The sequence below is a fragment of the Eschscholzia californica genome, unplaced genomic scaffold (assembly GCF_041429995.1).
Source record: "Eschscholzia californica isolate CP2 unplaced genomic scaffold, dmEscCali1.0.p SCAF_3, whole genome shotgun sequence".
NCBI lineage: Eukaryota > Viridiplantae > Streptophyta > Magnoliopsida > Ranunculales > Papaveraceae > Eschscholzia > Eschscholzia californica.
The window spans coordinates 2,302,642-2,317,137 of NW_028238420.1; the positions used below are offsets into that span (position 1 = coordinate 2,302,642).

The window sequence follows — 14,496 nt, forward strand, 5'->3', positions numbered from 1 at the left end:
AACCAACTACCACTATAGCTTAATCCAAATATACTTTTCAATGTGTTAATTTAAAGAAAAGAATTCGCCTAGCGTGCTAACCTCATTACTTTCGAGTACAATCGTCATGATAGACAAACCACCGGCCTCTTCGGCTGTCGTTGTTAGAAAGATATTATTGCGATATAATGTAAGAAGTTAGCGATATCCTTCTTTTGGGGAAAAAGTCCAAAAGCATTGTGCCGGTAGTTATGGAAGTTAAATTTCAACTGCAGAAGAAAAATAGATAACATTAACTAATCTAGGTCACCATCAACCGACGAAGATTATTACAGGTGTAAAAAAAACCAACAGGGGCAAGCAACCTTGTCTAATTGACTGATTCGAATTTTGCTGACCCACCAGTAACTTGTTTGAAAAGAAATGGTACTAATATTTTACCTACTTCTCAACTCCGCCAAGAGCGAAGTAATACTAAATTACAATTCGAGAACGTTTCAAAGTCCGATATAAAATTTCTCTTTTCTTTTTCAATTTTCTAATTCAACTTCATCCGAATTTACCTCATCTTTCACTTTCATCACATCATCAAAATCACCGTCCTCCTTGTTTCCTATTTGAGACTTTGAGGAGAGTTCTTCCTTCAACCTTTTGATCTCGTAATCTTTCTCTTCTAATTTGTCCTGTAAAATTAATACCTGAAACAATATTTAACATTTACAATATCTAATTAGCTTGTTAATAACATAAATACGATCTCTAAATGCTCTATAACAAACAAGGTTAACAACACACACCAACTCCGTATTTGGATTAACCAAGCCCAAGAATAAGGGGTGCTTCTTCTTATGGTTCGAATCTGATCATCTGACTCAAATGGACCCAAAATTGGCCCAAATCAGACACTCAGACAAGTTAGACATCGCGACTTAGACAAAAACAAACATTCTAGGATCTGAATCGAGTCGACTCAAACCTCAACTCAGACCTCAAGTCAGAAACCAGGTCTGACTTGGGGAAAACAAGCACCACCTCAGATTAGTGGGCATAGGATGCTCGCCATTTACTAAATAAAAATAACGGAAAATCCGGTAATGGGCCGTATGACTCGTGACAATCACTGATACCTAGAAGAGTCCATGCAGCTAATCACAAAGGCAGTCACAAGGTTTTGTAGAAACTGAAACAAAGCCTTTTCTTGATGTGATAATCCGTTTTTTCGTTTACTAAAACTAAAACAAGTGACTGTAGTAGGTAGTTACCATTTCATTTGATTTTTCTACATCATCAGTCAGCCCCTGCATCTGCTTATATAATCCTGCATGACCCGAAAAAAAGAACATCAAAATACATGATGAAACTATATGTTAAAATTTGTTTTCGGTATTCATTTGCCACGCCAAATACTCAGATATTGTGAGTCAGACACTGGTTATTCTAGTTGGATGCTCGGTCAGTTCAGTAGGTGGAATAATTTGAGGTTTGTATCTACATGTGGTGGGTAATTCAACAAATTTGTGTTAGAACCAAAAATGCAACTCCAAGATACGTCTTCCGCGTACGACGTTACAACGGTGATTCAAGAGTAAAAAATCAAAAACCTAGGTGACGAAGATAAATATTTCTACAACTGTGTATTAGGTCTCGCGAACATTGACAAGATATAAGATAAAGAAGCAGTGAATGTGGAAATTCGAAAACGGAAAGGAGAGCATGAGTAGAGATGACTAATCATCTCAACCTCTTCAGCAGGCGAAGTGTTAAGCGTTATATGTTTTTTGTCGTTGCTTAAATACTCATCGTGCTTGTCTTGAATATGGAAACAACATCAACCCAAATCAGCAATCCAGACAAAAAAACATTCTGCATTCTGACTCAGGTCAATTCTGAATTTCACATCTGACTTGGAGAAAAACAAACACTAGCTAACATGAGTCACATTGTAAGCGCATTTTTAAGAAACTGCAATTATCTCTACGTGGGGAGGATGAATCTACTAGTAAGGCAGATGAGCTACGGCACTATTCACTTTCCTTTTTACTAGATATTAGCATTAAAAAGAATTCCACAAAATCGCATAAAGCTTTATCCACTGTACTAAATCTGAAAGTCCAACTGCTATGAGTCTCACCTTCATATTGATTTCTCAGTTCTAAATTTTGAGATTTGTGCAAAGCAAGCTTCATCGATATCTCATGAATCTGCAAATTAAGGAATAAAGGCATTAGCAGCAATCATGATTCCAAACATTATGCTTCAAATGATATGCATTTGAGAAAAAATACACCCCGAAGCTTCAATAATGAAGTAACTTAAATGCATAAAAAAGAAATTTTTTTGTTGAGATTGCAGATAACTCAAACATGTGATACCTCTGTTCATAAATATGAAGTTCAATCATAAATAATAGTGATGGAATACGGATGAAAGAAGCCGTGCAATTCTGGTTTCTAGGGCAGCAAAGGAAAATATAAGCGCATAGAACAGGACACGTATTTTCCATTACCTTTCCTTCTGCAGCTAGCGCTGCAACCTCTTCATTTTCCGTCTGTAAAGTCCTGCATTTGGCCATTATTAACCTTCCCATCTTGCTTGATGGGGTAAAAGTGATGGCAGAGATGTTCTCCTCCAACTCTTTCACTTTCTTCTCCTTCTCTTCGACCAGATTCTGGTAATAGTTATAAAACCAAGTATTAGCGCCCGTTTACATTTGTAATGAAGAAGAAAACATCATAAAAAATCTGAAGGGTCAACATTTGGCTCCAACTCAGAAAATTTATAATCAAACTAATCCCCAAGAAATGTTTCAGGCAAGGTACAATTCTTATTCTAGCAAACATCGGGCAACTCTCTACTGCAAAGATCATGGATGAAAGATCTTGAAGATCAGTCAATCCCAATATCCAAGAAAACAGTGTAAATTCCTAGCTAGTGGCCCAACCCCTTGCCACAATGTTCTCTAGAGATCAAACTAGAATATCAACTAATTTCTTGCCCTGACCCACAGAGTTAGAGATGTATTTTGGAGAGCTTCCTAGCCCTGTTCGGTCTCTTGGTTTCTGATAATAAACCTGAATTACATCACAATGGCTCTCAAACAACCTACAGTAGTTGAATGACAAGTGAAAGACTGGTATACCTTTAACCGCGTAAACTCCTCGTGTATAGCCGGATCAAGTAATAACCTCCTTGCCTGTTCATAAGATCAGTTTAGCCACCTTCTCAGATAAACATTGCGGCAACTAGCACAAATGTCGATTAAATAAGATTATTGGAAAACGAAGATATGAACAACTACTAGCAGAGTAGACTAAATATGGTCTCCAGTAACACCATAAAAGTAGGTCATATTTATACTAGCCAGCAGGAACAAAAAAGATGCTCAATGACAAGTAATAACAATGTAAAAGGAGGGCCGAGGCGCCGAGCAACGTAAAAACAGCACAAAATCAAATTATGTAGAGCATAAGTGGAACAAAGACAGGGTTTTTTTCTTATTCAACCAGTGGGCTTTAGAAAAGAAAGCTTAAGTGACAACAGCGGGGTAGTCTTATGTTTTTATCGGTGACTGTCAGGTGTGACTTCCGCAGACAAAGTTACACCAGTATATATCATATCAAAAATCTTCTCCGATTAAAGAAGTTCAAACATAGAAACATACTATGTTTATGAAACTAATTAAGTAAGGACACTTTGAACAACAACACATATGATACCCCTATCCAGTAGACCCAATGTCTAAGTACCTGCATTGATGGTGGCTTCAGTTGCATTTTGAGATCCCGAACAGCAGACTAGAAATGTATAATATTTAGTGTTAGAAACTAAAACGCATAAAAATTCAATAATGTAGCCATCCAATACCAGAGATTCAGAAATCAATCTAACCTTCAGTTCTGCTATCTCCTGTTCTCGTTTTGCAAATGTTACAATAAAGGCAGCTTCCTTTTTCTTTGCTTTCTCAAGCTGATAACAGGTGATAATAAACCTTAGAATGTATAAAGTTATCTTGGCAGAAAAAGTGAAACACAAGAAACCAACCTGTTCTTTCAAAGATTCCTCGGACGATTTCAAGGTTTGAAGATAACTAACCACTAACCCTGGTTCTGCGAAAATAGGAAGAGTATATAATTGTGATGGGCATGACCATGAAAACGTATAAAGGAAATGGATAGTGACACCATACATAACGAGAAAACCCTTTCAAATTATCGACCATTTTGATCCTCTTTTCAATTGGGCTGAGTTCTCAAGGTGTAATTTTTTTTTAAAAACAACAGAAGTTTAAGTGCTAACCTGGAGATGACCCAGCTGGTATAGCAGCATCATTCTGAAATGCAGAATGCCATTTCTGTATCTCTGATTTTGCTGCTTCAAGCTCCGTCTGAAAGGAGAATCAGCTTTTATAATTTTTTAGTGAGTGCTGCTAACAACTTGGTTAGGCGATCTCTCTTTGCAAGAATGTAATGGATCAAAAGAGTAAAAGACAACCTCAACTTAAAGATAATTAGAGGGGAAATAACAGAACAAAAAAAAAAAGGAAACATAACGAAGCACGACAAGTAATCTAGATAGTAGATATATACCTGGCCAGATGCAAGGGCATCCTTACAATTCTGAAGACTGCAAGAGTAAGATAACAATAAACAAGTGGCCCTAGTCGTTTAGGAGAAAATTCAAGACAAATAGACATAAGAAAGTTCAAATACTTGAACTTCAAGATGAAAGCTTAATGATACCTCTCACGAAGAGACAAAATCATTCCTGTAGCCGCTCCAGGTGCAGTTTCTTCTGCTTTGGTGTTTCCCTGCATCAAGCAAAATATACACATGATTAATCCATCGCGTTTCAGCACAAGAAGTCTCAAGTTGTATCTTACAGAAAAAAAAACACATTGTTAAAGAAGCATAAAATAAGAATTCACATATGCAGACACAGGAAATCTAGCCACAAAGTGCGTTGACAAGTTTTAAGGCACTATAGCAAAACAAATGAAACACTAATGTTTTAAGGACTAAACGAGTTGTAGAATTGTAGATTATGACAGAACACCAGGTTCCTGGAGACCTATTTCTGAACAGCTACACTGAATTCCTCAACTGTCTAGGAATGTCCCGAATCATGAAACCATGAGGAACCACTGACTGAATAGTGAATAGATCACGGTGAAGATTATTCCAATGAAACTGAACTATACCAAGAACCTCAAACTCTTAATTTGATTAAATTCAAAATATAAGATGACGAGCTGCATCTATTTTGACTCTTCGAGCTTCGAATCTCCATGCCTACATACTATGACACTATGTTACATCTATGGCTGCCTGGGTACTAATATCCTATAGGCACAGGCTAAGAAACAAATACTTCCATGCCTTAGTTATTAGTTCCTCTATGTTTTCGAAAGGGTAGGTCCTTTATTACAATTGGATTTATGGCCCTGACATGATTATGTGGAGTAAATAGTATGTACACACGATAATAAAAGATATAGTACATACAAAACGAAATCCTATAAGGGGCTCGCGACATAGTAATGAAGGGGCAACTACGTCGTGTTATTATCGCTACATTTTGGTTAGCACAAAAGGAACCCCCCCCCCCCTTTAACCCGGACTTGATTACTGCATAGGGCGCCAATTTCGCTAGTTGCTTGTGAACCAGTTTAATTTCACTAGTTGCTTGTGATCCAGTTGAGTTTCACTACTTCTGTCCTATGAACCAGTTACATATCCTGTTGTAGCACCATATCCCATGAAGATGCAGGGGTCCAACAATAGTACTTGATCAGTTGATCCAAGTGCCCGGCAGGAGTACTCAATACAAGTGTCCTGATATCCGACATAAGAAAAAGTACTAAAAGGAAGTGTACATGTAATTGGCCTGAAGTTCACCACCCATGGTTCAAAACCTCTGTCCACTATTCTAAGTCTTTTAAGCTCCATTTTCTAATCCAAAGCATGGATCAGAGGATTACTTACGTAGACAAAGTATAAATTTCTCATGTCAAGTTACAAATTTAGACCCAAGAACCAGGAAAATATATACCAACCTAAGGTATAACTGATTAATGTTGCCAACAAGTTGTCCAACTTCAACATTGCCCAAAACTCGGTTTTTCAATCAAACACTAGTCAATTATCTCAAGAATCCACACTGGATCCCTGTAGTAGTGACTCTAACAAGTAACAATTTTACATACATCCTTCATTACTTTACTCGTACATTTTAGGACAGATCGACAAACCACATAAGATTGGAATTTTTTTTAATGGCTCTATCAAACTGTTTGATATTTTTATCTAAAAAAGAATTGTACTAACTAACAGAATTGGAATAAATATCCTACAAATCTAACGACCCAAGCAGTGTTGTAAGATCGTAAATCTTCATTCCTAACGTTGAATATAAGCTTTTAATAGTTTTCCTTTTATTTTTCTTAAAACTTGCTTTATTCGAATAAAGGATGAAAGTGACCAGCCCGAGAAACCTTTCCATTGTACAAAACGTTATATCTTACGATTCACTTTGAACCCCCATTCACGATTTAAAGTACGATTCAACTTATGAATCTTACAATTCAGACTCAAAACCCATTTTAATTAAAATTTGGATTGAAACTAGTACAATCCAATTTGTAAATAGTACGATTTTAACATCATTGAACCCCAAGCACGGTCATCTTTTAAAAAATTCAAACCTGGGTCATCTAGAAACCGACGTGCCAATGCTCGTTGATGTATAAATACAACAAACACAATGTCCAAAACAGGAACTACAAACACAAAATAGAACTAATTGACAGTACTCAGTGAATCCAAATCCTAATTTGTGTGTAACAATAACGAAAAGCTCCTATAACTCCATCATTAATGGAAGAAAAAAAATCCAATGAATTTCTGAACCCATGAAACTCAAAATGAACTACAAAGCATAAATCAAAGCAAACTACAAATCCAAAGGAACTTCAGTTTTACAATCAAAATCTTTCTAACTATCAAAATATACATAATGTGACTTTTAATCATAACCCATGAAAAATACCTTCTTAGAACCAAAGAAATCATCTTCATCATCATCCATGTCCCTAAAACTTCTCTTGTTACCTTAAATAATGAAACCAGATGAACCAAAATTAGAATTATGCAATACTAAAGATGCAAACTTTCACTCATTATAGATCAATACCTGCCCTTCTGTTACTTGTTCCAGGATAATCACCACCAAAATCATCTTCCTACAAAAAAAAACGACCAACAAACCCTAATTTGACAAAAAATGGAAACTACAGAGAGAGAGAGATGTTGAAAATATGAAGTAAGGGGGAAAGTAAAATCAGAGAATCTTACATCGTCGATATGAGAAGCCATGAAAATGCAGAAAGAAGAGTTCTGGCGGTTTTGTGCTTAAATTTGAGGAAGATGGAGAAAAAATATTAGCGCCAAATAGAAACGAAGAGGTAAATAAAGATTGTATATAGAAAAAATTCAGCTGTTGGATTTAACGTAAGACTGAATAACAACCATGGGCTTAGGCAAACCCTTTTGTTGGCCCAACGGGCTTATATTAATTTACAATGGGCCTTGTTAGTTCCGATCCCTATAAGGAAAGGATTCGTTTATAACTATCGGAAATGTTAATAGGTTATATACGATTATCGTTTTTACCGTTTACCCGATACATTTAATTCACACTCAGACCTATTTTTAACCTAACAAATTCACTTCTCCAATATATTTCTGTCAGTAAGATGAAACTGATGCTATACCCAAACTGTCGGATTGACATGTACAACGAAACCTAGGTATAGTGTTTCTTTCTCTATGTTGACTATTGGTACTAGTAGAGCAGGATTGACATGTGATACGGAACCTATGGGTATAACCTTTCGCTCAATACTAGAGTCGAAAGTCGAAGCGTCTGAGGTTGCATCGACAGGGGATACACAACGTCACGACGGAAATAAATTGTTTTATTTCTAAACTTCGCCTTGTTGTTAGTGACGAGTCGGAGGTGCATAGACAATGTTACAGACACAACTTTTATTATTCACACATGGTTCTTCACACACCTCACGCAGTTTTCGTCATTCACACTCTTGGGCGCCTATAGAGAAACATATGATCTTGCCGGAAATTTCATTCATCGTCGGACGTCACCGAAAATTGTGATTCTACTTCTTAATGTGTCGGCCTACCAATACCCCACCGATAGCATCTTTCGGGTGGTAAAATTTCCTAAGACGGGCACTTATTTTAAGTGTTATGGGCATACAGGATTTTATACTTGGCCCATCGACCCATGGGTAATTGCACACGTTCTGAATTCAGACTTTTACAAGCTCATGCAATGATGCACATTACTACTATACAAAAAAAGATAGAAAAGAAACCATCTCCTCATCTTCATCTTTTTTACCACCACAGTCACCACCAACTCTCTTCGCTCTCTCTCATCTCTTTCTACCTCATTTCTTCTATCTCTCCTTACCTTCATTGAGGGAATGAGGGCTCTAAACCCCTCAATGAGGTTTCATGCGACACTCAATCTAGGGTTGGCATGAGTCATTCGTTGTCGACAATGAATAGATATGAGAGAGAGAGAGAGAGAGAGATTGAGGCGATTGTCGAAGATTGTGGTGGTGAAGATGAGAAAATTGGTCGGCGGCACTTTAGCCACCACTTGAGGTTCAACATCTTTTTATTTTAGTTTACTCCACTTTTTAGTGGGTTCGTTAACCAATTGATTTAGTCGAAGCCAAAAGACCAAGTCAGGTACGGTGTGTGTAGGCGTGGAAAAAACTGTGTGCCTCTGACTACTTTTATTTAATTTTCAAGGAAGGTCTAGACACACCCTCAATTTGACCTAGGGAAAGAAAAAGAGAAAAAGAAAGATCTGGAGGAGAGAGATGGCGGTGGTGAGAGAAGGAGGTGGTGGTGGGCGGAGAGAAAGAAGATTTGCAGCAGTTCGTCGACTACCCATTTCCAACATGAAAAACAGAAGTGGTGAAGTATTGGCAATTTGTGACTATAAAATTTTCCACCCAAAAAAATTGAAAGTTGGGAAAATTTTATATATAAATAAATGTAGTTTTTCTGAGTCATGTTGATTTGTTTTGACGGGATATCTAGGGTAATTTTCCATGGCCCAATTAGAGTTGTTTCCATGATCGTGTTTGAAAGAGGGCGACCCATATTAGGGTCGTGGATGGGAGTGCGGCCGTGCGTCCGCACAGACCCCCAACCACAAAAGGCTCATTTTTATTGAAGTCGGAGTTTTGCACATTTAAGAGTTAAAAGATATCTAGCGTATCATTATAAGTCAATCAGCTCAGTTAGTAGGGTCGTGGGTGTCCAGGCGATAGACGTTATTTCAAGTGACGTGGTGTTCGTTTTTTTTCCCTGGTTTTATGAGGTTGAGCTTGAGGGTACAATTAGACCTATCTATATTTCTCCCTTGCACTTTTTTTTAGCTATTTTGTTAGTTTATGTGCATTCTTTCTCATCTTTTGAAGCGTTTTAGGAAATAAAAATCTAAGATGTTTGCAAAATTCCGAAAATATGCATATATATATGAAAATTAGGATACGTAAGATATAGTATAAAAAATCGCTTAATTTCTAATCTATATGTTGTACAAAGAAATTATTTTCTTTTTATCTTGTTAGCTAGCCAAACTCAATAAAAGTCTTCTTTCTCCCCTGATCATGTTTGATAAGTTGGAAACTGAATATTCAATATGCCCAAGCCTTTCCCCTCCCCCCGCCTATTACTTAAAGTGAATGGGGGCAGTAGTTCCCCACGGCTGACAAATAGGAGTTTAGGCCGTAAAAGAAAGGCACCGGCCCCCCACTGGGATTTTGCTTTCCTTATCTACGTGTGCACTGCGTCAGCACTGACGAAAAAGAGGTCGGCTTTACTGAAGAAGAAAGGGCAGGCGGGGTGCTTGTGGGCCCCCTCTGCAGCAAGAATTTTATATTAAGATCCAAACATTCTCATACTCAAGTATAACATTTTTAGCCCATGTAGGCGATTTATTTAAGCATCTTTTGTAGTACGAAAGGCTCAGAATCGGAATTTTGTACCCCCCCCCCCCCCCCAAATTGTGAACCACGGTCCTGATCCATATTTCAAATTTCCAACCATGCACAACAGTTTCATGATAAATTATTACTTATTTTTTATTTATTTATATGATCAATCAGGATTTTATTTTAAATGCAAAGTATAATATAACAAATCTTTAAGATACGTAACAATATATATGTACACACACATATCCATAATCCAATTCATCTTTGAATCAATTGTAGTTTTTTTTTTTGGAATAGTCTCCAATTTAGAAATCACAGCCTCTTCTTCATCATTTGGGAAGTATTGAGATTGAACCATAAGAAACATGAAGGTAATCAGTTTCTCTCTCTGAAGAAGACAATAGCACCTTGATCCATAAATATATGGAGGTAATCTGTTTCTCTCTCTGAAGAAGACAATAGCACCTTGATCCACAACCTTCTTGCTGCAGGTAATCGAAGGTAAGGGATCCCTGACCCAATGGCAGGGAATAGTAACTGGTATCCACACTCTTCATGTTTGTTTTAAATCTCTCAGTTCCCCAGTGACTCCATACAATCAAAATTTAATTTATATTTCGTTATTGCTCTTGTTTTTTTTAAAACCTGCTCTCTAATTTCCGACTAAGTTCATTTCAGGTGGGTGCTTGCTCCGGCGGTAGTAGAAGATGATGAATCCCAGTGACAAGTGTTGCAACATTCTCATCCAACAGGACAGACAAGTGGCACCTTTTTCTAATTCTGGCTCGATGACGTCAGAAATTGCATGCTTATGGGGGGTGGGAATTCATCATAACCTGATCTCACAAAATCTCAGAAACAACTTTTCGGGTAATCGAATACAGGGGTTTTCAAAAGAGAATTTTTGGAAACAACAATTTTAGCACAAAAGTTCCTTCTAAAAAAAGACTCAAGTCTCGAGGAACACCACGTAGCGATAATATTGTGGTTTGCATGCAAATCGAATTTAACCTCTCAACGACCTAATTACTTCACACGCTAACTCACTCATGGCTGCTAACTCTTCATCTTTTCTACCATCTGCAAATAACTCTCCCACTACTATCCAAAGCACGGAAGATAAAAATCCTTCCAGTGAGGTCACTCAACTAGTTACCAATATGGAAAAACAACTCAACATCCCACCAAGCAATGAAACAGTCGTCTATCTTCCCAAAAAGCTTACCCAAACAATGGATTCCATCAATCTCCAAAAGAAGCTCATAGGGAGACTCTGTAGTCACCATTTCATTCCTCTGTACAAAGTCCAGAATCAACTAAAGCGAAAATGGGAGGTCTCATTTCCATACACAGTTGAACCTATTCCCAACAGGCTAAATTACTTCATCTTCACCTTTCAAGTTGCAAAAGACAGAGATCGCATCCTAATCAACAAGCCCTATGTTATCCTTGACTATCTGCTCATTCTTCATGCCATTGACGTGGATACAAATCCTGAAACTATACCACTGAAACATGATATTTTTACAGTCCAACTCTCCCCTATACCACCATGTCTACAGTTTGAGTCAGACATAAAAAATATATCTAGCCCCCTTGGACATGTCCTCAGATTCTCCCCCTCTCAATGGGATTCTCTTCCTGGTAACAAGATCAAAGTCGACATTGTATGGGATGTCTCCAAACCTTGTTCTACAGGAACTTCAGTTCAACTAGATGGAGACAAAATCAGAAATGATTATCGCTTCTTTCCCTTCCCTAAGACTACATGCCTCTATTGTCGTATCATTGACCATTCTCCATACCCTTGCCAAGACCCTATTGACCAACCTATGTCATCACTCATCTCTTCATACCCTGGTCGATCAGCGCGTTTACCAACAACCTGGAATCTATGATACATTCGAACTCATCTCTTATTACCACCATCATACCCACACCTAACATCACTCTAATAGAGAAAAGTTCTGTTAGCACAGTTATGGAAACCCCACCAATTATACATACCATTAGAAGCCAACCAACCTCAACTCAAATTTCTCCAGCACGGACTAAGCCTTTTCTTAGAACTACCACCAATTCTCCCGACATAGTGAAAAAAAGCCCAGGCATTCGCATCCAAGAACCAAACCCTCGTCAAAGTCAATCACTCTCCAACCCCATCACGCCTTTGGGTAAAGGCAAAGAACCAATGTATTATCCTGATTACTCTGCGTTTGACAGTAGGGAAAAGAGAAAGCTGTTGAGTGATGGAAGCTTGGTGAAAGCCACCATTTTTGAAGATACAGACTCCTTTCTGGTGGGTCTAGAACAGTTATGGAAGAAGCATAAAGACAACTCCTCAGTTAATCACTTGCAATCTCCATGGATCTCGGAGATTAACACTTGTCCTATCACCTCTATAGGGATTGATCGCCCTTTTTCATGTGCTCCTTTCTCTTCTAAAGACCTCCCACAAATCCCTACTTCTTTTCCAGACATCAACTTTGAACAGATCTATGGGGTGTCTAAAGAAGCTGACAATTCAAAACTTCAGGTCAAGCCCAAAAGGTACAGGAACTACAAGCCCAAAATGTCGTTGAGATTAAGCAACACCACCAACCCCTCCATGAAGAAATCTCCTAACTCGACTCAAAATACCCTGAACATCATGAATATTGCACCCCAAGGTCAAGAAATCACTGTGATTCAAAGTCAGACTACTACCAATAGATCAACAGGCAACCCACCAACATCCACTGAACAGGTACAAATTAAATATACTACTCATACTCTAAACTCTGTTTTTATTCATAGGTCCTTAAATCTATTGTGGATAGTAGTTTTTTATATCACTACTATAGATATGCTTTTCAATTACCCTCTTTCTATATTAAGCTGAAACTGTCAAGGGTTAGGAGGAAAAATCACCAAGCATCATCTAAAAAATATGGTTCGACTTCATAACCCTGACTTCCCCTTATTCAGTAGATCAATATGTCTCAACCATTATGTCTAACTTCTATTATGATGGCCACATTGTTCAATCTCCTATTGGTTTCAGTGGTGGTCTTCTGCTGGCATACAAGAATACCTTTAAAATCCAAATCATGCATCAAAATAACCACTGGATTCACATTACAGCCATCACTCTCCAGGACATATCCTTATCAATCATCTTTATGTATTGGGAACCAAACAATGCTTACAAAATGGCTTTCTAGGACCAATTCAATACTTATGTGCAAAACTCCACACATATAAATCCTCCTCAACTTATCATAGGTGAAATCAACATCATCTTTCATCAAACTGAAAAGGCAGGAAGAAATTATCTCTCCAGTTCCCAGATTAATTCTATTACATCTCACATGATGGACTTGGGTTTTGTTGAGACACCACATGTTGGATCAGCCTTCACTTGGTTTAACAATCACTTAGGAAATACCCTTGTTCAACAACTTTTAGACAGAACTCTAGCAACTCAGGATTGGCTAACCATATATCCTCATACCTTGGTTACTCATCTTCAGAGATTGGAGTCAGATCACAATCATATTTTGTTAAACACAACCAACAGTACCCCTCATGGAAATAAACCTTTCAGATACAATCCAATTTGGTTTAATGACAATGAATTCTCATCCCTCATCACAAACCATTGGAAAATAGATACCAACTCTCACCCATCAATTAAAGTACACAACAAACTGATCCAGCTCCAACCTATTCTTCAACAATGGAATAAATATCATTATAACAATCTTTTATCCCAAATTACTCAAAGCGCAGCTAGGTTGGAAAAATGTGAGGACAAAACTAAATACTCTGAGCTGCTTCAACACCTCAATTGCCTATTAGACAAACAGGGGAGATTTTGGAAACTGAAGTCTAGAGATAACATTATCTCTGTGAGAGATAAAAATACAAAAAATTCCATGCTATGGCATCTTCTAGAGCCAGAAACAACAGAATTAAGGGCCTTAGAAATGAATCAGGAGACTGGGTGGTAGACAATCAGGGTATGGAATCCATTCTCAGACAACCCTTTGCCTCTATCCTCCCCACCTCGAATGCACCCACTACTCCACTCATTGAGGATTTGTTTCAGCCTATCATCACAAGTGAGATAAACCACTCCCTAACATCAATTCTCTCAGTGGAAGAAATTGAACACATTGTTCATCAGCTTAAAGCTGACAAATCCCCTGGCCCTGATGGTTATTCACCTTCTTTCTTCCACCAAAATTGGGAAGTTGTCTCCTCTGATACCATCCGAATGGTCTAAAATTTCTTCACAAACAAGATAATTGCACCTGAAATAAGTCACACTCATATAGCCCTCATTCCTAAAACAACTAACCCAACCACCCCCTCAGACTTTAGACCTATTAGTTTGTGCAACACTACTTACAAAATCATCTTCAAGCTTATTGCTAACAGCCTAAAACCACATCTAGACTCTTTCATCAAACCTCTTTAAAGTGTCTTTGTTCTTTGTAGAC

At 37.8% G+C, this 14,496-nt stretch overlaps 1 protein-coding gene across 1 annotated transcript; it reads right to left on the bottom strand.

Moving 5' to 3' along the window:
* Positions 1-242: 242 nt before the first annotated feature.
* Positions 243-7,471, bottom strand: LOC147547628 (FKBP12-interacting protein of 37 kDa-like). Its single transcript, XM_086670246.1, has 14 exons — positions 7,329-7,471; positions 7,168-7,216; positions 7,024-7,085; positions 4,719-4,786; positions 4,566-4,602; positions 4,276-4,363; positions 4,021-4,085; positions 3,868-3,945; positions 3,726-3,773; positions 3,119-3,172; positions 2,486-2,647; positions 2,111-2,180; positions 1,242-1,297; positions 243-677 (listed from the first exon to the last, which is right to left on the bottom strand). Exons 1-14 carry the CDS (start codon positions 7,347-7,349, stop codon positions 510-512), a joined length of 1,026 nt encoding a protein of 341 aa, XP_086526372.1. The 5' UTR covers positions 7,350-7,471; the 3' UTR covers positions 243-509.
* Between the last annotated feature and the right edge of the window lie 7,025 nt (positions 7,472-14,496).